The 22,121-nt window shown below is 42.3% G+C and overlaps 2 protein-coding genes across 2 annotated transcripts; both read right to left on the bottom strand.

Moving 5' to 3' along the window:
* Nucleotides 1-18,259: 18,259 nt before the first annotated feature.
* Nucleotides 18,260-19,315, bottom strand: LOC123499952 (uncharacterized protein K02A2.6-like). The gene has a single exon (XM_045248483.1). It carries the CDS (start codon nucleotides 19,313-19,315, stop codon nucleotides 18,260-18,262), a length of 1,056 nt encoding a protein of 351 aa, XP_045104418.1.
* Nucleotides 19,316-20,386: 1,071 nt separating this feature from the next.
* On the bottom strand, nucleotides 20,387-22,120 carry LOC123499950. The gene has a single exon (XM_045248482.1). The coding sequence runs from the start codon at nucleotides 22,118-22,120 to the stop codon at nucleotides 20,387-20,389; it is 1,734 nt and encodes a 577-aa protein (XP_045104417.1).
* Nucleotide 22,121: the final 1 nt, after the last annotated feature.

The raw sequence follows: 22,121 nt of genomic DNA, 5'->3' as shown, positions 1-22,121 counted from the left end.
TAATATGTGTATGTACGTATGTAAGAAGTTAAAAATTACGACAGGGAAATGCTGCGCTAAATAGGGAAATATTTTTAGGCAAAACAGGGAACTTTTGGCAACTTGATCTGGCAGCACTGCTATCACGTCGGTAGTACCTAGACCATGTCCACACCGAGTACTAGTGGATATTGGTCACAAGACACTAGTACATTGATATATATATATAAATCACATGAATGTTTGTGGAATGTAAGGCATTTTGATTACAGAAATAGAGACAAACGTGCTGCAGCAATAAGAGATAGAGCACAGACAATAAGCAGGAGTGTTACAGAGCTACCCATTCTTTCACGTCTCTGCAACCACTCCCGGCACCAGACACGTCTCTGGTCTTTTTTCTTTTTAATGCAGGCACCAACTATGATAGAATAGAGTGCTTTCTTTCGAAGTATGGCGCACCATGGTGATCCTACCGTAGTGAACCACTCGCTCACAACTCCTGCTGGCGTCCGACTGCCCAGAGTATATACTTTGCGACTGCCCTCCAACCACCACAGACAGCCGTGTGGACACCTTACGCAGGCATAGTCAGCAGACTTTGTCGTGTCAGGCACAGCCTGCCAGGCACAGCCCGACCGTGTGGACGTGGCTATATAAGGAAGTGGAAGAGATAGAGATAGACAGAAAGGTGAAGTGTATTGGACTGAGCGAATGGAGGACTAGGATGGAACAAAAGAGTACTCTGGAGTGGTATAGGGAGAAAGAGGCCCCAATGTATGAAAAGTGGTATGATGGCAGCCTGGGGGGTGACCTCCTCTTCCAAGCTAGGGCACAGTGCATGAATATGAATGCAAGGAGTTACAGATGGTCAGAGTCCCACAGCAAGGTGTGTCAGATGTGTGACTAGGGAGAGGACGAGACGGTGGAGCATGTGATGCTGGGGTGTGTGAAGTATGCCAGAGACAGGAATGAGATGATGCAAGTGGTGCTGAGGGAATTGGGGGATGCCGGGGTGGAGAAGACTGGAAGGGAATGGATAGTGTTGCTGCTGGGACTGTGTGGAGACACGAGTGAAAGGATGATAGAAGCTGTCAAGGAGTTCCTGGAGAGAATGTGGTGTGCCAGATGCAGGAATTAGTAGTATTAAGGATGGTGTCTGGTTTAGGTTCTTGACGCCTTTATTCTTCTTTTTTTTTTTTCTTCTTCTTCTTCTTCTTTTTATCCCCTACAGGAGCTGCCGATACTAAGGCCTGCCTCGAGAAATCCTGACACCTGTAGAATCAAGATCAAGATCAAGTTATTGGTAGTTTCACAGCAGATAAAGTACTAAAAGGAAAATACAGAAGAAGGAACATTGGTGCAGAACGAAAACAAGAGGAACCAGTATGGTTCACGGACGAAATAAGAAGCCAGATTAAGGAACGGAAAACATACAACAGACTACGAAGGAAAGCAGGAAAAGAAGGAAACAAGGAAGAGGAAGAAAAGTGAAAGATGTACCTGGAACAAAAAATGAAAGCTCAAAAATCAATAAGGGCAGCAATGATCATGGACGAGGAAAATTTTAATATTACCTCATTGTTTTATGCTGATGATGGGTTGCTACTGGCAAGCAGTATAGAGGATGCTGAGAGAGTGGTGGAAGAGGTAGTAGCCATAGCAAGAGCATGGTACAATAACGAGAGTTATTGTACCATGAGCAAGAGAATGTGGACTTGAAATTAATAAAGAGAAAAGTACGGTTCTAATATTTAATATGAAGGATAAGCCACAGGAGATAACAGGAATAAGAACAAGTAACACAGTTAAATATCTGGGAATAACTATAAATGGCACTAAGAATCTATTTAAAGAACATAAAAGACTTATGATAAGGAAAGCACTAAGGATGGCCAACATCACCTACTCAGTGGTGGCAAGGAGCTGTGCCAGGATGATGATAGGGAAAACATACTGGAAAAGTATTGTCCTCCCAGCAGTCCTGTATGGAGCCAACATAATGGATTTTAAGAAGCAGGAAGTGGAAAAGCTCCAAAGAATAGAGAACAGCGTGGCAAGGAAAATACTGGGAGCACCAAGTTATGCACAATAGGCAGCATTGAGAGGAGAATTAGGAATATCAAGTATGAAGGCGCAGTTAATGGAAGGACAGTTAAAGTACCTGCAATATGTATTGAAAGATCAAGGAAATGAATTACTGAGCAGAGTGGTGGAGGAAATGAGAAACTCAAACAAGAAAAATAAATGGATATCAGGACTCCTAGAATACAGACAGCTAATCGGATTAAGAGGGGAGGCTGAGAGTTACTTGGATATCAGTAGGAAGGTGAAGGAATGGGACACAAAGATGTGGAAACAGGAGATGGAAGGGAAAGTAAGCCTGAAGATGTACAGGGAGATGAGGCAAAGTATAGGAGGGCAGGATAAGATCTATGACAACAGGGAGGCTACCATCATACTCTTTCGATGTAGGACCAACAATATGGATCTTGGAGATAGGCAAAGGTTTATAAATGCGGCAACAGAATGTATTATGTGTGGTGACCCAGTGGAAGACCTAAAACATTTTATTCTTTACTGTCCAGCCTACAACTTAGAAAGACAGAGACACCCAATCCTACAACGACCATACCAAGAAGACACAGATGCCATACTAGGAGAGTTGCTATATGAAAACAGTGAAATTGAAAATACCAAAGACATATTGTTAGAATTTTGGACAAAAAGACAAAAACAGAAAAGAAATATGCAAAACTGAAAAAAAAAAAAAAAAAAACCAGACGGTGAATATAACAACAGTAAATAAACAGCAATATAAAAAACCCGGACCGACAGGAAAACACATCAGGAAGTGCCGTTCCAAAAGGCATTACTTCCGACACCAACCAGATCAATGCTTGTGTTTACTTGTTATTAATATTGAAATATAGCTGTTAAATTATATACTGATTTTAAGGTATGCCTGGCTGTAGGAAATCAATGCTTGTGTTTACTTTTATTAATATTGAAATATAGCTGTTAAATCAGTCATTATATTTACATTGATTTCATTTCCATGTTAGTAACTACCATTCCTGTAAATCTTTTTAATACAGCCGCAACAAATAATTACAGGCATGGAACTCGCATATGTAGAATGGTCAGTGATCTTAGTGTAAACGCAGAGAAATTGCGTTGCACGTGTGTAGTATGCCTGTAATAACACTCGGTCGTGTGGCAGAAATTCGAGATTTTCTAAGTTTAGCGGTGGAATTTTTTAGGTGTTTTGTTAGGATGAATTTATGTTTGATTAGGTTAATGCCCTAGCCGAAAGTCGGGAGGGCGCAACCACCTGGCTAGGATTGGTTATTTTAGAAGAATTCTGAATACTAAGTGGTAGTTGGGGGAAGGCGGATAATTTCAAAATGGTCAATTCTAGAATTACATTATAATCATGCCATTCCCTCAACGAGCTTGGGAACATGTGGGACTGCATGTGAGGGAAGTGAAATGACAAAATTTGGTGATTAAATGTAGCTTAGAAATCTAACACATCAAGTAATGTTAATATTATTTTGCTTGCTCGTGGAATAACCGCTTTTTTCACAATTCATCAGATAGACCCTTTTGCTTTTTAGCATTTTCAAGTACAAACTATATATACATATATACCTCGGAAATTTATTTAAGTGCCGCCAGCAACTTTTAAAATTTCATTTGTTCTGCCTTTTGTGATGAAAATTGTCTATTAGTTCCTGGTAATCTACACTTCGTTTTTTTATTCCTTCCTTACCTTCACAAAACCCATAGTGTATACATGTATGATAGTATAAGGTGATGCAAAAATGCCATTAATCAATCCTCTTGATGCTACAGGTGACTTGAGATTTCTCTTAAGCCAGGTCTTTGTATCTACCCAAATGGATCCTGTTGGAAATTAAACATTTCTTGCCTGAAAAATGAATCATTACCATACTTTACATACTCTATCCTAACCTAGGCTGCATGCCACCAAGTTCTATCCTCCTCAGTAAGGTAAAATTACTTCTGCTGGTTACATTAATGTTAGGTTAGGTTTATGTTAGAGGTTACTTTTGAGTATGTAAAGCATTCTAGTAAAGCTTATGTTAAGTTGAGGTTAGAGATTGGAGTATTACAGGAGAAAACTGTCCGTCTCACTGACATGAAAAAGTAGTGCACCCCTGGAAAGTTGACATCTTTTTAAGAGATTTTTCTTGTATGTATTACTCATTTAGTTTTAATACTAATAAATAACTTTTGTGTAGAAAAAAATCCCTGCATTAAGTTGGGTTAGGTGTTAGCTTAGATGAGGATAAGTTAGGGTTAGGTTTGATTAGAATGCATCGACAATTGTAAAAGCGTAGAAGATGAAAATCTCTGCATTTAGAAAAAAATCCCTAAATATAGTTTTTTTTTTTTTTTTTTTAAATCTATGGTATTTTTTTGTGATAGTCATGTTCTAGGCATGAAATAAAATTGATGTAATCCTTATTACTTAATATCAGACTGACACCTTTCTCCATATTTACCAAGGTTAGGTCAGGTTAGAATATGTAAAGTATGGTAGTGATTTATTTTAAGAACATAAGAACATAAGATAAGAGGGAAACTGCAAGAGGCCGCCAGGCCTATACGAGCCAGTCCTTGTGTGTTTTTGCTACCTAATTCCATCTATCATCCCCATCCATGAACTTATCTAACCTTCTTTTAAAGCTCCCTATTGACTCAGCTCTGAGTACATGACCACTGAGACCATTCCACTCATCAACCAATCTGTTTGAAAACCAGTTTCTTCCCATATCTTTCCTAAACCTGAATTTTTCAAGTTTAAACCCATTATTTTTGGTTCTGTCCCTGCTACTGATCCTAAGTATTACATTCATGTTCCCTTTGTTAAAACCCTTATTCCGCTTAAATACTTCTATCAGGTCTCCTCTTAACCTATGTCTCTCTAAGGAATGCAGGTTGAGTTTTTTCTAGAGATGTACCGATACCATAATTTTGGCCGATTCCGATACCGATACCACCTAATTGGGCCGATACCGATACCACCGATACCGATACTACTACTTATAGTAATTACTGCACTGGACACCAGGATGAGTTGGTGGACGGCGAGCGTTATCAAATGGGAGGCTTTGTTTTTTGGGGATGCTGTAAGTCCTTCTGAGAAAGTTTGTGAAATAGGAGCAATTCTAGAAGCTTTTTGAAGACATTTGCAAAGGTAAATTACTCAGTAATTGGAATGAATATCTTCTCAGTCTTCTGATTCTTGTCAGTTATTTTAAATTCTTACTTCTTATTCCTTTAGCGACCATTTGGTCTTGTGCATTTTCATTATTAATTTTATTGACAATATTGTGGCGATCAAAAATATTTTTAAAATTATTAAAATTGTAAAACAGACACAAAATATTAGCAAAAGAAACTCATTTTGTTGTGTATGTTTCTCTTTAATTAAATCTGACATCCTTTGATATTAATTCATTAGACATTAGTAGACCAATTCAGAAAAATGAGCTTTCACCTAATCTTTTCAATTAAATAGAAAAAGTTTAGTTTATTCTAAATTTCTAGTGTATTGCTATGATCTTAAATAATTAATATGCAACAAATTATACACAATGCACATGATTACAAAACAGAATCGTTACTTTCTTAGTTATGGAATTTTTACATCCTTAGGTTAACACAAGTAACTCAAAAATTAAACTTGCATTAAAATTAATATACATATATAATTCGAGCTTCCACCTATTCCAGTATGATATCTTGGAAAAGGCTAGCACTAGCACTGTTAATTATAAATCAAATAAGAATATGCTGTTATTTACAATAATGCAAAATGCCTAACTATATATATATATATATATATATATATATATATATATATATATATATATATATATATATATATATATATACCAAATCATTTTGTTGGATTCTCAATATATGAAGTTTGACATTCTTAGATTGTAGCTCAAAAACATAAGCTTTTCACCTGTGTGAACTTTGTGTGGTTCGAGGAGCAACGTCTGACTGAGAGACAGTGAGAATGCGTGGTGACTCATGACCGACCGTGTGACAGGATGCCGGAGTTCAGCGTATACGCGTTTCATACACGTCCAATTTAGAGGTTGTGGCTTATTACCACAGAAAACAGTATTCTATGACATACGATAATCACCACGGAAACTCAATACGCCATATTATATTAATTTGGTATCATCAATATCTTATATCGAATATATCACTAAGTAGTAAATTCCTTTTAGGTATCGGAAGTATCGGCATAAAATAAGCCGATACCGACACCGAAACCCCCCAAAAATGGCCGATACCGTCGATTCCGATACCAATACTGATGCATCAGTACATCTCTAGTTTTTTCTGTCTTTCTTCATAGGGAATATCCCTCATTCCCTGTATCTTTTTAGTCGTCCTCCTTTGCAATGACTCCAACAGAGCTATATCCTTCCTAAAATGTGGGGACCAGAATTGAGGCGTGTTATGCCAGAGGGGCTTAATTTGAAAAAACCTGTTTTGCGTAAAATGCGTCTAAAGTTAGGCAGTAATAACTCGTATGGAAACGGAAAAAATGCATTACTATTATATATCTAATGATTTCTCTGCTCAAAATCTATTAATCTATGCACAATTTGAGTGTTTTTTGTGTTTTGCCTTTGTACGTTTGTCTTTCTATCACCCTATTGCGTAGCCAACCCCAAAATATTGGATGATTTTGATATTTTACTGTATGAATGAAAGTTGAAACTAGACTATAACATAAGTATTATGTCCAAATTTTATCCTTGTATGTGCGAATCCCAATTTTTTAATGATTTTATTGAATTAGAAAATATAATTTTTTTCATCTTTGGTGAGCTGAAAGTACTTGTAAAAGATAAGTTTTAAAATATTATGATTAGTTATAATAAAGTATACACACTCACCATATCTTTTCAAAGCACTTGTTTGGGCATGAGCATGGGGCACCAATAGAATGGGCATTAACCTGCCGTTTTGTAGTCATGCTTATGTAGCTCTCCCCAGAGTCTCTTTGTTTCTTTGCTAGTCTTCTTTCACAGCTCGGGCTTGGTCACATGTTTACGGGAGGTCGAAGGGGCCTCCCCCTCTACACTGCTATCACTATCACTCTTCGTCGATGTATATAATCCACGTAAATCCACAATAATATGGGGACTAAAGAAAGAGTAATATGGCACGTAAGTTTAAAGGGAGGCACTGAGCGCGATTGCGAAGCAGCATGGGCTGGCTGAGCTGTGATTGGACGGTACGGGGTGTGTGTGCCGGCTGTGCTCTGCTATTGGCTGCCAGTTCCGCCCTTCTGGCGTTCCAGGCCAAACCTAGTCAGTACTTTCTCACGCGTATAAACACAGGATTTTAAACTCTCGTATAGGCTTCATAGGGACTGATTTTGCCTGGGAAATCTCACCACAGGCTAAGTTAGGGCTTCTAGTGGCTGCATCCATAACTAACTCAAAAAGTCCAGATTGTCAGTTATGCCCCTCTGGCATAACACATCTCAATTGTACCGCATAAGCCACCTCTAGCCCTAGCCCTAAGAAGCACAATTTTCTGCCTTTCAAAGATAAACTTGCACTTATAAGAAAGTGTGAGGCAGTTATAGCTCACAGTGTGGTTGTAGCACAAATGGGTGTCCCTAGATCAACAGTATCATCAATTTTGAAGAAGAGGGACAAGTACCGCAAGACCACTGCAAGTGTTTTTATTTCCAAAAATGTACTGTACAGCACCCTAATGTGTTTAATAAAAAAAAAGTTAGATATAAATGAAGCCTTTAATAGTACTGATTTAGAGGTTATAGTGATGATTTTGGGGATCTAGGCTGGAGGTTGGTCCCTATCCCCCCTAATTCTTAAGTATCCTATGGAAAAAATTGCTTCACGATTTGAATAAACGCTGATTCAGCTGGTGAAAAACCGCCCTAACCCCGTTGAATTGCGAGGATCCCATATATATATATATATATATATATATATATATATATATATATATATATATATATATATATATATTTATATATATACAGTAAGTCCTCGTTATACAGTAGTTCTTTATCTGGTAAATTCACAGTTACGGTATTTGGAAATTACTACCCTCAATTCGATATATGGTAGGAAAAATTCACAGATACGGTATCCGCTCATGTCATCCAAGAGGGCCCAGCGTTGGGGAGCAGGGGTGATGACGTCATCCACGCCACACCTCCCGCCACTCACAGTACTGACTTTAACTTGACCACCCTTGGAGCTAATTATCTCTTCCCCCCCCTTTTTAACTGCATTACATATTACTTACATGCATTACTAATAAGATGAATAAATAGAATATTAAAGGGTCTATTGTAAGCACAAATATATTCATAATGATCATGGCAAACACTAAAAATCTACTACCAGCGGCCACTATCAGAGAATGGTGGAAGTCGTATAACATCAAGTCATCTTGGGACGAAGTGAAGACGTCTACCATGAACTTGGCGTGCCACTCACAGTACTGACTTTAACTTGACCACCCTTGGAGCCAATTATCTCTTCCCCTCCCCCCCTTTTTTTTTAACTGCATTACATATTACTTACATGCATTACTAATTAGATGAATAAATGGAATATTAAAGGGTCTATTGTAAGCACAAATATATTCATAATAACCATGGCAAACAGTAAAAGCCTACTACCAGCGGCAAACCATGCAGCAACTGATAAAGGGCACAGATGGGCCTGGCAAGCCCACTATCATTGAATGGTGGAAGTTGTATAACATCAAGCACGCCTTAGATAACATCAAGTCATCTTGGGACAAAGTGAAGACGTCTACCATGAACTTGGCGTGGAATAAAGTATGGCCAGAATGCGGGCATGACTTCCCAGGCTTCGCTGAAGATGACATGGGTGCGATCAGAAGTGACATAGTAAATCTGTGCCATAGGGCTGGCTTCGATGAAGTTGATGATGATGATGTTCAAGATCTTTTGGAAAGCCATGCTGAATCTCTCTCAAATTATGGAACTTACAGAGCTAGACAAGGCATCACAGGAGGCAGAAAAAGGGAGACAAGGAAGAACCTGTGTGTGGCCTGGACATCAAAATTCTTAGAGAATGTCTTGGTGGTATGATGGAAACCCTGAAGGAATGTAACCCAAATCCTGCCAGGAGTAGCAAAGTGGCTCATGACGCAGAGAAAAGTGTCAAGATTTATCAAGAAATCTATGATGAAAACACAAGAAAAACTAAACAGTCCTCCATCTATTCGTTCTTGAAGCCAGTCAGACTTGTCGTCCCTATCACACCTGCCGACCCTGCTACAGCTGGCCCTTCTAGCTCTCGATAGTGTAGACGACGACGTCTTATCCTTGTCTGCCCACTCGGCGGAAGATGAGTAAGGGCTGGAATCCCTACTGTTCTAGGACATCATCTGATAGAATACATGGCGATTGAAAGGTAAATAAAAACATTTTCTGTTTATTTCTTTTGCGCAGTGTAATAGCTTCAGCAGGGCGAAACAAAAACCAGGCAGCGACAGGTGAGGTGTATTAGAGCTGAGCGACAAACGGTGTATCCGCCTACATGGCTGTAGCTGAACTGAGCCAAAGTTCACAGGTTTTACAATTGTCAGCTAGCTTGAAACAACGAAAGTAATTCGAATAAAACAGTAAAACATTTGAAGCCTCGAATGCTTCATTAAGTTTACAACACTCCTTCCCCTTTAAAATCAAATCTGAATAAAACATGAAACATCTACTATTCATATTAAGATAACTAGCAACTTTATCCTTACACATGGAATTAAACTCTTATTTCAACATAAAACAATAAACATACAAACTAAAAAACGTAACACCCAAAAAAACAAGAATATGAGACAGATTAATCCCAAGTGATCTGCAGACGATCTGGTTCCTTGCGAAGTCTCTCTGACCGACGACATGTCACCTCCCCCGAGGGTTGCTCCAGAGCTGGCTGTCGGGGCTTCGATCCATGCCCGGGCTGTTGTTCCCAAACCTGAGTTGGCACATTGTTCGGTGTGCCAAAACAGGTTCCTTGACTTCTCCTGTACTATATGGTGGCCAGTCATTCGAGCGTCCCGAAACAGTTAGGGGTGGCACGGAACTAGATGGTTCCGAACCTTGTTCACTGGCTCCCGATGCTGAATTCACGATGTCCACAACTGGTGGAGATAAATCATCCGCGTTGCCCTCCTCTTCATCCAGTCTATCTCTTCTTCTTACGTAGTCCAGATGACGTCGCACCGTTCGTCCATCCAGCAATTTCACCTTAAATGAAACTGGACCAGATTGTTGAATAATTACTCCAGGTAACCACTTTGCACCTGGACTAAAATTGATAACATACACCTTATCCCCTACTCCCAGTTCTCTCGGTGTGCCTTCCTATCATGATAATTTTTCTGCATTTCCTGTTTCCTTAATACTCTCTGACTTATCCCTGGCATTAATAGGTCCAGACAAGTTCTTAATTTCCTTCCCACTAAAAGTTCCGCCGGCGAAACCCCTGTGGTAGTGTGTGGTGTGACCCGATAACGTAATAAAAATTTCATTAATCGCGACTCTAAGGAACCCGCTGTCTCTTTTGTCATGGCCCTTTTCAAAGTCTGCACTGCCTTTTCTGCTAATCCGTTGGAAGCTGGGTGATAAGGGGAGGTTTTGATATGAACGATGCCATTTTGTTTTAGAAATGTTTCAAATTCCTCACTGCAGAAGTTCGTGCCATTATCCGTCACTACAATCTCGGGTAAACCTTGTGACGCAAAAGTAACTTGTAATTTTTCAATGGTAGCAGATGAAGTAGCCGAATTTGTGGCGTGAACATCAATCCACTTAGAATGTGCATCAATTACCACCAGAAACATCTTGCCCATAAATGGCCCTGCATAATCTAGATGTAATCTGGACCACGGCTTCTCTGGCCATTCCCAAGGCTGCAAAGGGGCGTCGGGAGGTAGATTCCTCAACTGCTGACACTGTGCACACTGCTGAACTACAGTCTCTATATCATAATCCATATTTGGCCACCAAACATAGCTACGTGCAATGCTTTTCATGCGTGACGTCCCTGGGTGTGTCTCATGAAGTTCTGCTAGCACTCTCTTCCTTGCTACCTCTGGTACCACCACCCTTGATCCCCATAATATTACTCCATCCTGCACACTTAACTCCCACTTCCTTCTAAAGAAGGGTTTTGTGCTTCCACGGTGACGTTTTCAGGCCACCCGTACTGAACGTTCCTCCTGACTATAGACAGTATAGGGTCTCGCTCCGTCCACCGCCTGATGTCCTTCGCTGTTACTGTCGTCCTGTCCTGCCTCTCCAGCACACACACAACGTCCCCTGGCACCGGCGTATCCTTAGGAGCTTCAGGAAGAGGAAGACGACTCAAAGCATCCGCATTGGTTATATACTTTTCCTGGTTTGTGGGTGATAGTGTAATCATATGCAGATAAAGTCAAGGCCCAACGCTGAATACGACTTGAAGCCATCACAGGAACGGGGCGACTCTCATTGAATAAACTCTTGAGTGGATGATGGTCAGAAATAATCTCAAAATGACGGCCATACAAGTAATTATGAAACTTTTTTTTACTCCAAAAATAACAGCTAGTCCCTCTTTCTCAATTTGCGCATACTTGCGTTCAGCCGATCCCAATGTCCTTGAAGCAAATGCAATCGGTCTCTCTTCTCCCGACTCCAGACGATGTGAAAGTACTGCTCCCAGGCCGTGTGAAGAGGCGTCACAGGTGAGCAAGAGCGACTTGCTGCTGTCGTAGTGCACCAGTACTCGGGAGCTCCCTAACAGCTGCTTAGACAGGGACAGCGCTCGCTGCTCGTTGTGCCCCCACTGCCACTTGACTTCTTTTTGCAACAATCTGTATAATGGTGCAAACACAGTACATAGGTTAGGGATAAATCTGCCATAATAATTCACAAGTCCTAGATATGACTTAAGCTCCGTGGTGTTGCTAGGTGTAGGAGCATTGACAATAGCTTTAACTTTTTCATCCGTGGGTGTAGTCCCTCTGCATTTATTTTGTGTCCTAAATAATTAACCTCTGGTGCCTGGAAAATACACTTCTTCAATTTCAGTCTTACGCCTGCCTTGTCCATACGCCTCAAAACTTCCGTCAGGTTACTAAGGTGCTCCTTATCCGTTTTCCCGGTTACCAAGATATCATCTAAATATACAACTACATGGGGAATACCTTGAAGTAAATTTTCCATGACTCTTTGGAAAATTCCAGGAGCAGAAGATACACCATATGGTAGTCTGTTATAACGAAACAGACCCTTGTGGGTGTTAATTGTCACAAATTTCTTTGACTCCTCATCAAGTGGTAGTTGTGAATAAGCGTGCGAAAGGTCCAACTTTGAAAAGTCTTTCCTCCCGCCAAATTAGCTAACAAGTCCTCTATTTTTGGAATTGGGTAACTGTCCACTTTGCAAACTCTGTTTACGGTCAACTTATAATCACCACAAATGCGTATGGAATTATCCACCTTCACTATGGGGACGATAGGCGCCGCCCACTCCGAAAACTGCACAGGTTCAATCACACCTTGCTTCAAAAGTCGTTCCAGCTCGAACTCCACTTTCTCTTTCAAGGCGTAGGGAAGTGGACGAGCCTTGAAGAATCTGGGTGAGGCTTCCTTATCCACGTAGAAAACTGCATTAGTGCTCTTGATGAGACCCAGTTCATCCTTGAAAACTTTATCAAATTTTCGAATGACATTATCACAGTCCGTGCTACAATTATAAACCGCACCCCAGTCCAACTTTATTTTCCGTAGCCAGTTACGTCCCAACAAATTAGGGCCGTCTCCATCAACTACCACCAACGGCAGAGTCTCTAGCTGGTTACCATACTCCACCTCCACCTCCACTTCCCCGAGTACTTTCAACATACTACCACTGTACGTGCGCAACACCACTTCAGAAACTTTCAACACAGGTTTTGATTTTCCTTTCCAACTTTCCTCGTACGTTTCCTTATTCAAGACTGACACTGCAGCACCGGTATCTATTTCCATGGGCACCATAACTTTGTTTAACCTTGGGTGAACAACAACAGGTGGATCGCGAGACTTACTCACTGTATACATAGCATATTCCTCCACACAACAGTCTTCACTGTCATTACTGGCACCATGCTCGATCTTATGCATCTTATTGTTCTTGTTACTCTTGCTCCGACACACCCTTGCCAAGTGCCCCACCTTCTTGCATACGTAGCAGGTAGAGCGCGAAAACGACAGTCTGGATCCATATGTTGACCCCCACACCTGAAACACTGCCGCCGAGGTGCAAACCGCCTTCCCTGAGTGTCCTCGCTCCTTTCCTCATCGCGTCGCTCAGTAATCCTATTCACGTGGTTTCCTCGCTGCTCCCCCGCCAGCTGTAGGTCTTGAGTGTCCCTCGCTGCTGCCTCCATAGCCAGTGCCGTTGCTTCTGCCTTCTTAAAGTCCAAGTTCCCGTCAGCCAATAATCTTGCTTGTATTTTTCTATCGTCGATTCCACAAACCAGTCTGTCTCGAAGCATGTCAGTCAGCTGGTCTCCATATTCACAATACTCTGCTAATTTCCGAAGATCAGCGATAAAGGTTGACACAGACTCACTCTGTAGTTTGAAACGAGAGTTGAATTTGAAGCGTTTCATGATGACAGATGGCTTCGGGCACATGTGATTCTCCAAGAGTGTTTTCAATTCCTTGTAGGACTTGTCGGCTGCCTTATCTGGGAGGCACAGGGACCGAATCAGCTCGTAGGTTTTGGCCCCGCACACGGCCAACAGCGTGGATTTTTTTCTTCTCTTCTTCTATGTCGTTGGCCACGAAGAAATGTTCCAATCGCTCTACATACTGAGTCCATACTTCAGTATCTTGATTAAACTCTTCGAGTTTGCCAATGGTTGCCATGTTGCTTGGTAATCCTCGTCGCCAATGTAATAGCTTCAGCAGGGCGAAACAAAAACCAGGCAGCGACAGGTGAGGTGTATTAGAGCTGAGCGACAAAAGGTGTATCCGCCTACATGGCTGTAGCTGAACTGAGCCAAAGTTCACAGGTTTTACAATTGTCAGCTAGCTTGAAACAACGAAAGTAATTCGAATAAAACAGTAAAACATTTGAAGCCTCGAATGCTTCATTAAGTTTACAACACGCAGTACTTTACTTTTTCTATTTATTTTTTTTAATGATTATTTTCATGTATTTTCATTTCTGTAGGGGTGACTTTTGACGTGCTAGAACGCATTCCCTATTATTACATGTTATAATGGGTTCGGTATACGGTAAATTTGATATGCGGTAAGGTTTTCAGGAATACATATGTACCGTATAATGAGGACTTACTGTATATATACTGTCATACCTCGCCGAACACGAATCTCGCGTATACACGAATCGGTAAAATATACCATATTTCGCCAAGCACGACTTTGACTCGCGATTGCACGATTTGGTCTCCATTTGAATCTCCCGCTGGTAATGGTGGATGCATGCAACCTCCTCTCCCAGGCGTCTTGGACTCGCCCCGGGGCTGGCGGTAGCACACTGCCTCGTGCGACTCACTCTCTCCTTGTCGTGCTGTTGTTGTGTGCAGATTGGGTGAGGTATGACTATATATATATATATACAGGCAACCCCCGTTTAACGAAGGTTCACACCGAAATTTCGCTACAACGAAGGTTTTGTTTTACTACCATCTGCTCGTTTAACAAACATCAAACTCGCTTTAACAAAGTTTTATCCAGGTAATTTTTTCCAAATTTGAAACCCCCACTGTATCATGCAAGCTGACAGGCTTTTGAATACATCAGGAGCTGCTGGTACTAAGGCCTGCCTCAGGAGAAATCCTGAGACACCTGTAGAATAAAGATCAAGATCAAGCCTCTCGTTGACAACACAGGTGCTGCCGATACAAAGGCCTGACTCAGAAGAAATTCTGCGTCACCTGTAGCATCAAGATCAAGATCAAGATCACGCGCACCACTCACTCCCCAGTCAAAACATAACAGCGCTGTGTCACCAGCAGCTCATCTTCCCTAGTTCAACTTACCACCAAAATGCCCTGCAATGTGGCCTAACATTCCTAAGAACACCAGGAAGTGTCTTACTCTTGAAGTGAAGCTGGGTATTATTCACAGACAAAAGAGAGGCCAGAAAACTAATAACATTGCTTGCCACCATCTTGACTCCACCTACTGCCTACTATTTTCAAGTCAGCAGACTCTATTAACCCGAAAACTGCTGTACGCCTTCTGGGTGGCTTGGCGGCAAACTGCTGTACGCCTTCTGGAAGCGCTCTTTTTAAACAGGCACCATAAAGTTCCCGTGATTCGTATTTCTTTGAAATTATTTTTTTGTGTTCTAATAACCTTTCTTTTAGTAATTTATATCCTTCTAATAAGAATTTGGTTATTTATATCATATTTATAAAGGAAAACAATGAAACACTATGTTTTTATTTTATTTAGTCGACATTGCATTCCTTTCATAGATATTAGAGATTGAGTCTCATGTATGGTAAGAGGAAGCTATAATGTAGTAGTATAGAAGTTGTTTTTGTACAATAGAAAAGAGATAAAGCGAATAAGATTATGGAAACAAGACCATCTTCACTAGACGTTTGTAACACTGTCAGACGTGTCGGCCCGCCCGCATCGCGTCATGAGACATGACTCATCGTCTCTCTCTCTCTCTCTCTCTCTCTCTCTCTCTCTCTCTCTCACACACACACACACACACACACACACACACACACACACAGATATATAGTATGATATGTATGTTATTGTGGCTTACACGGAACTAATATTTCGTTACTTTATTTATTGTGAACCAAGCAAAAGAGTAGTATTTTAGTTTCACTTATTTATTTTGAACAAAGTGTGAGAGAGAGAGAGAGAGAGAGAGAGAGAGAGAGAGAGAGAGAGAGAGAGAGAGAGAGAGAGAGAGAGAGAAAAAATGTAAAACAATAGGGGCTAGAACAATAACCAGTGCATATGCATTTTACTTAACCAATTTATCCATTCCATATGTATGTTGTTTACTCAATATACTTTGATGCCATTTACTTCATTTGCGATTCAAAATATTAGTGTCAGAATAATGGAAAGAATATTACTTATACGGAAATTGCCATTATAGAAATAAAATACTTTTGTTTTATCATTTATTTCTCTTGAAGCAAGCAAGAGAGAGAGAGAGAGAGAGAGAGAGAGAGAGAGAGAGAGAGAGAGAGAGAGAGAGAGAGAGACATTCGAGCGTTGAAAACACTGTCCCGTCGACGAACAGTGGCAATAAGCGGTCTGTGTGTATCCTCCCTGCCTCCTCCCCCTACCTCCCCCCTCCCATCCCGCTCTCCACAATGCCTCTAGATCCTGCCAGAAATCCATTTTTGTGGCGAAAAATACTTAGAAATATGGTAGCTACAGTAAATTTTGAGTTACAGAATTGTGAAATGAAGTATCTGTGACACATCTTTATAAAGTATATATCTTTCAGTGAAAGTCAATCGTTCGCTGATTTAGCCGCACCAGGAGACACCCTCTGAATGTGAATGCCGCAGTTTACGGGTTAAGAAGGCTGGTGAGACCGCATCTTCCTTGAAAGCTAAAAGAACCACCTGAACTCGTGACTCTACAATGGATAAAATGGAAAGCCTTGTGGAAATGTGGTACATAAGTTTTGTATGCGGTACCATGATGCGCACTTTGTTTACATTCCATAGGTTGCCGGTTAGTGTATTTTCCGTTTCACTCTCCCTCCCTTCATAAAGTTAAGATCATCAACATTATAAAGTTACGTACATACATACATTAGTGTACATTATAATGACTTAAATTAAATTACCTAAATGTTTAACTTCATAATTTTTACTTTCATTAACCCGTACAGTGTCAGCAGATCTGAGACTTTGTGATTTTGCCAGTGCTGGCCACATCATGGATTTTTTTTTTTTTTTGCTAAACCAGTCTTAAATGATGTGAAACAAATGAAAATGACAGTCATTCCTCCCAGAAATGACTGGAAGTGGTATTAATTGGTGCGAGATGTTTTGCGCTAAGGTTAGCGACTTAGCAAAGCCTTATGTGACTATAGTTTATTTGCTTCCTCGTTTCTCACCAGTCGATCCCTGAGTTGGACACATGCATAATATCGTTCCTGAGTTGAAAGAAAACAATATGTCATGTTTTGCTGTTTGGGAGTGTTTGTGGCTAAAAATAGACACGAGATATCACGAGGGAGTGTTGCCTTCGTGGTGCATGTATCTTCTGAGTAATATGGACTTGTTTTTCCTTATAACAAAGCGATTGGAAAATTCTTATTTATGTCATACAAAGTTTTCACTACCACAATATAACAGTTACCAAAAACATCTGAAATGGTGAAAGTAAGTAATGGAAATTACGCTGCGTTCATATTAGTGGAGTTGAGGTGTCAGTTTACCACTACACCGAGCTGAAGGCAGCAGAAACTGCTAAAGTTCAGATATGTAATAAATAAATACAGGAAGCATTCATGTTAGCAGGGACGAAGAGGCAGCATGAGCAATATCTACAGTGCATGATGGCAGTATACTGGTAGGTTTTGAGGCCGCAATACCTCCGAAAACACAAGGAAGCTCGCCGACGTATCTCATACGTCTCTGACGCCCGGTTTGCTCAGAGTAGCCGACGTATCTCGTACGTCTCTGACGCTGTACGGGTTAACCCTTTTATTGTACTATGATGCTGTAACGTTATGGTGGTAAGTGAAAGCAGGATGTTCCCGTAACTGGAATTTATTTACAATACACCACGAGTCACTTGACACGAAGCACTAAAGCAGGGGGCCGCTGGGCTGTGGTGGTGAGTGGGGTGTGTTGGGTCCACGCGATGACAAGAAGGGCCGCCAGACTGGTAAGGGCGGCAGACAGTGAGGGAAGCTGGTGGTGAGCGACACGTGGGCCTTGGCGAGGGACAGGGCAAGAGGTGGTGGTGAGCCTGTCAGTGGTGGTTGGTGAACTGCCCAGCGTCCAGCCCTCAGTGTCGTGGTCGCCTCGCTTGGCGCTCCGATTACTTGCTTACTCCGTACCGAGCAGATAATTAACTATTGATGCACTATTCCAACAGCTACTCAGCACGTTCTCGTAACATCCCTCCCTCTCTACAAAGTAAAAATTTATATTAAACGATATACTACGAGTTACATCGATAGAGATTATACATAGACATGAAATAGTTAGCAGGCCGTGTATCGCTCTGGGGGGCTGCTTATGCGTGATGATCTGCGTGGAGGTGCAGCTGGAGGCAGATCCTGTGCCACAGATTCAGTTTTCGGTGACATCATCTGTTCCCCGCTGCCGTGATGCTGTTCTATCGTCTCCCCTATGCTGTCCATGTCGAATGAGAGGCGTCTGGGACAAAGATTACTATGCAGGTGAGAAGCAGGCGGGGTTGCTGGTGGAACTAATGTGGGACGTAGATGCCTCCTGTTTCTCCTGTAACACCCGCCTCCTGATTCCACTTCATAAGAGCGGTACGGCAACGATCGGATTACCGTTCCCAGTACCCACGACGTGCTGCCTGGTACTTGAAGTGCTACCTGGCTTCCTGTAGGTAATGGTGGTAAGGGTTTAGTAGTACGATTATAGTATTCCGCCTGTATTTTCCTTGCCTGTTGATGTTTATCATATGCGCGTCCTTCAATATCTGCTCTTGGTAACAACAGCTCCTGACTCACTGGTAGATGTGTGCGGCAGTGACGGGCGAACAAGCGTTGAGCTGGGGACACGCCTGTTTGTTCACTGGGTGTGTTTCGCCATTCCAGGATTGCTAGCATAGGATCTTGGTTGCCTAAATGGCACTTCTGCAAGATGCGTTTTACTGTCTTGACTGCATTTTCCGCTTTCCCATTAGATTGATGATAATGCGGACTAGATAAAACGATCTCAAAATTCCATTCCCTGGCAAACCTCGCAAACTCAGCCGACCGAAACTGTGTTCCACTGTCCGCCACGACTGTCAAGGGGACGCTGTGCCCACCAAACTGAAACCGGCACTGGTCAATCAGAGCGTGTGTAGTGATCCGATGCATGTCTGAAACCTCAAACCAGTTAGTGGAGTAGTCTGTCATAATAAAATAGTGTCTGCCTCTAAATTCAAAGATATCCATGCCCACCTTTGTCCACGGAGTTTTGGGACTCTTGTGAGATAATAATGGTTCACGCTGCTGTGATGGCTGGACTGCGGCGCAGATGGAGCAGCCCTTCACGAGATCGTTCACGTGTTGATTCATACGTGGCCAAAAATACAGATCCCAGGCTCTACGTCTGGTGGCTTCTATACCACAGTGTGTGGTATGTAAACTGCCTAGAATCTTGTGCCGAGCTCCCCAAGGTATAACTAATTTTGCCCCCTTGAAAACGAGCCCATTTTGCGTGGTGAGCTCATTCTTGGACGGCCTAAAATCTTCCACTATGGTAGAATCCCACTTGCCCGACTGAATAGCTGAAATTACAGCCTGAAGTTCCTCGTCGTTAGCAGTCTCATTCTGCAGATCTAGAAGGGATGCTGGTGTTACTGCTAAATCAAGTGCTAACTTGTGTTGTTCTAAACTGATGGTAAAAACTGACTGCTGTTTTTCAGTGCAACTTGGCAGTTGCCGGCTCAGTGTATGGGCTATGGGTACTGTTGTTTTCCTGAGACGTAGTGAGTGTCCAGGTTGTAACGTTGTAGTTTGAGCATCATACTCTGCAGATGCTTGTTGGGAGCATTGTTGATAGGGCGACATAGGATGCTCTCCAGAGGCTTATGGTCCGTCTGGACTTGAATTACTGGTAGGCTGTAAACGAGTTGATCGAAGCGTTGAGTAGCAAACACAATGGCGAGCATCTCCTTTTCTATCTGTGCGTAGTTCTTCTCAGCGGATGTCAAGGAGCGGGATGCGTACACGACAGGCTTTCCTTCTTGCAGTATGGCTGCTCCCAGTCCGTAGCCTGAAGCGTCACACTGAAGTGTGACAGGCAGCCGCGGATCATAGTGTTGCAGTACTGGGGCTGTCGTAATGAGCTTCTTAATTTCTTCAAAAGTCTTCTGTAATGCTGGAGACCACTGAAACTCCTTATTCTTTTTCTGTAGAGCACGAAGAGGTTCTGCCACAGCTGACAAACGGGGTAGGTATCTCGCTAAATACGCTACAGTGCTGAGAAATCCACGCAGTTGTGACACATCCTGCAGCGGTGGCATGTCCCTGATAGCTGTAATCTTCGAGGGATCCGGACTCATTCCTTGTGGCGTGAGTCTGTGACCCATGTAGATTATATCACGAGTCTTGAATTGAACTTTAGCGCTGTTAAGTCTAATATTTTTACTGCGACAGCGCTCGTGGAATGCACGACAGTGTTAAAGGTGTGTTAAAGGTGCACAGTAAACTGGATTCGTAATCGAGGCGAATATGGTGGAAGCCTTGCCGTGTATCAAACAGTGAAAACACGCGGGCACCTGCCAGGCGTGACGATACTTCCTGTTCAGTGGGTATGGTGTAGTGCTCCCTGCAAATCGCAGCGTTAAGCTCCTTTACATCCAAACATAATCGAACAGAACCATTTTTCTTGAGAACAATAACTGGCGAACCTATCCAATCAGTAGCCTCGTTTACCGGTGTGATGACCTCTTTTTTCACCAGTTCATCCAGATGAGCTCTAACTTTTTCATGTATCGGTTCTTGTACGCGTCGTTGAGCGTGGACTACCGGGTGCACGTCGGGCTTCAACTTGATGTGATGTGTCACTCCTAAGTCGCCTACAGTTGTGGAGTCAAACACATCCGGAAACTCTTCAGTTACGTCCTTAATTTCTTTCCATTTCTTTCTTGGTGTGACTATCATGTTGCTGATTACACACACACTCTTCCTTGTAGATTGCAGCTGGACGTCCAGGTTAAGTGTGATCAACCCTAATTCAAGGCTGGTGTTCAAGCCCATAATTGGCTCCGCAGGAGCACCTGAAGACCGTTCTGCAATATAGAACAAAATCAGTGGCTTGCGTGGGGCGTTGTGGAGACGAAGCTTCACAGTTCCATATGTGGGGACAACCGAACCTTCGTAGCCTCTGAGAACTGCTGCGTGGGTGGGGTTCACCTTTGTCATCATGCTATCACCTGTGGTGGCTTTGTAAATGTTCACTGGCATAACATTGACTTCAGCTCCACAATCAACTAAGAACTGAACACTCTTCTTATCCAGCTGATACTCACAAGTGGCGGCGTCCAGCCGACCGATGCTGTTGATGGCATTGACCCAGTTTGTTTTTCGTGGTGACGCATAATCCCTCGGCCATCGACCCCGACAAACACTGCTGAAGTGATTCCACTTCCCACAACTGAAACACTGCCTCCCACGGGCGGGACAAAACGTAAAGGAGTGCCTGTCTCCCCCACAGTTCGGACACTGAGTCCCAGAGTGAGGCGCCGAGGACTCATGGAGAGGTGTCATCACAGACTGTTTTACTACAGACACTTTTGTAGACACTGTACACTGTTCCACATTTTCCCCTTTGAGAACACGCGAGTGTTGAGCCACTTGCTTGGCACACTGAACTATGGTGATGGCCTTGTCCAAGGTCAAATTGTTACCTTCCTCCAACAAGCAATGACACACTGCACTGTCTGGTAAACCACACACCAACTTGCCGAGGATGAGCTCTTCGTTGATATTTTCAGGCGTCATCTTTTCAAACTGACAAGTGGAAGCGAGACGTCGCAAGGCCGCAACAAACTCGGCCACTGGTTCACCTTGTTGTTGCCGAGTGTTGAACACAAATCTCTCAATACACCTATTTTCAGTCGGCATCAACTCCTCCTCAAACTTCCTCAGGATCTTGTCAATGTCATGCTTGTCGTTTTCTTGTACCCAAGTAAACGATTTGTACCGTTCCTGAGCAGCAGCTCCACAAAACAACAAGAAGTAAGCAGCTTTCACTCGTGACGACTTCTCGGTGAGTTCTGCACCCTCCAAGTAGTTTTCCCATTCAAACTTAAACTTCTTCCAACCTTCAGCCGTTAGTAGCAGTGGTCCTTGTGGTGGTAGAGACGTTCGTGCCATG

This window comes from Portunus trituberculatus, chromosome 50 (assembly GCF_017591435.1).
Source record: "Portunus trituberculatus isolate SZX2019 chromosome 50, ASM1759143v1, whole genome shotgun sequence".
Classification (NCBI taxonomy): Eukaryota; Metazoa; Arthropoda; class Malacostraca; order Decapoda; family Portunidae; genus Portunus; species Portunus trituberculatus.
Note: the sequence above shows the minus strand (reverse complement) of the source record. Positions and strands in the feature narration are given on the sequence as shown.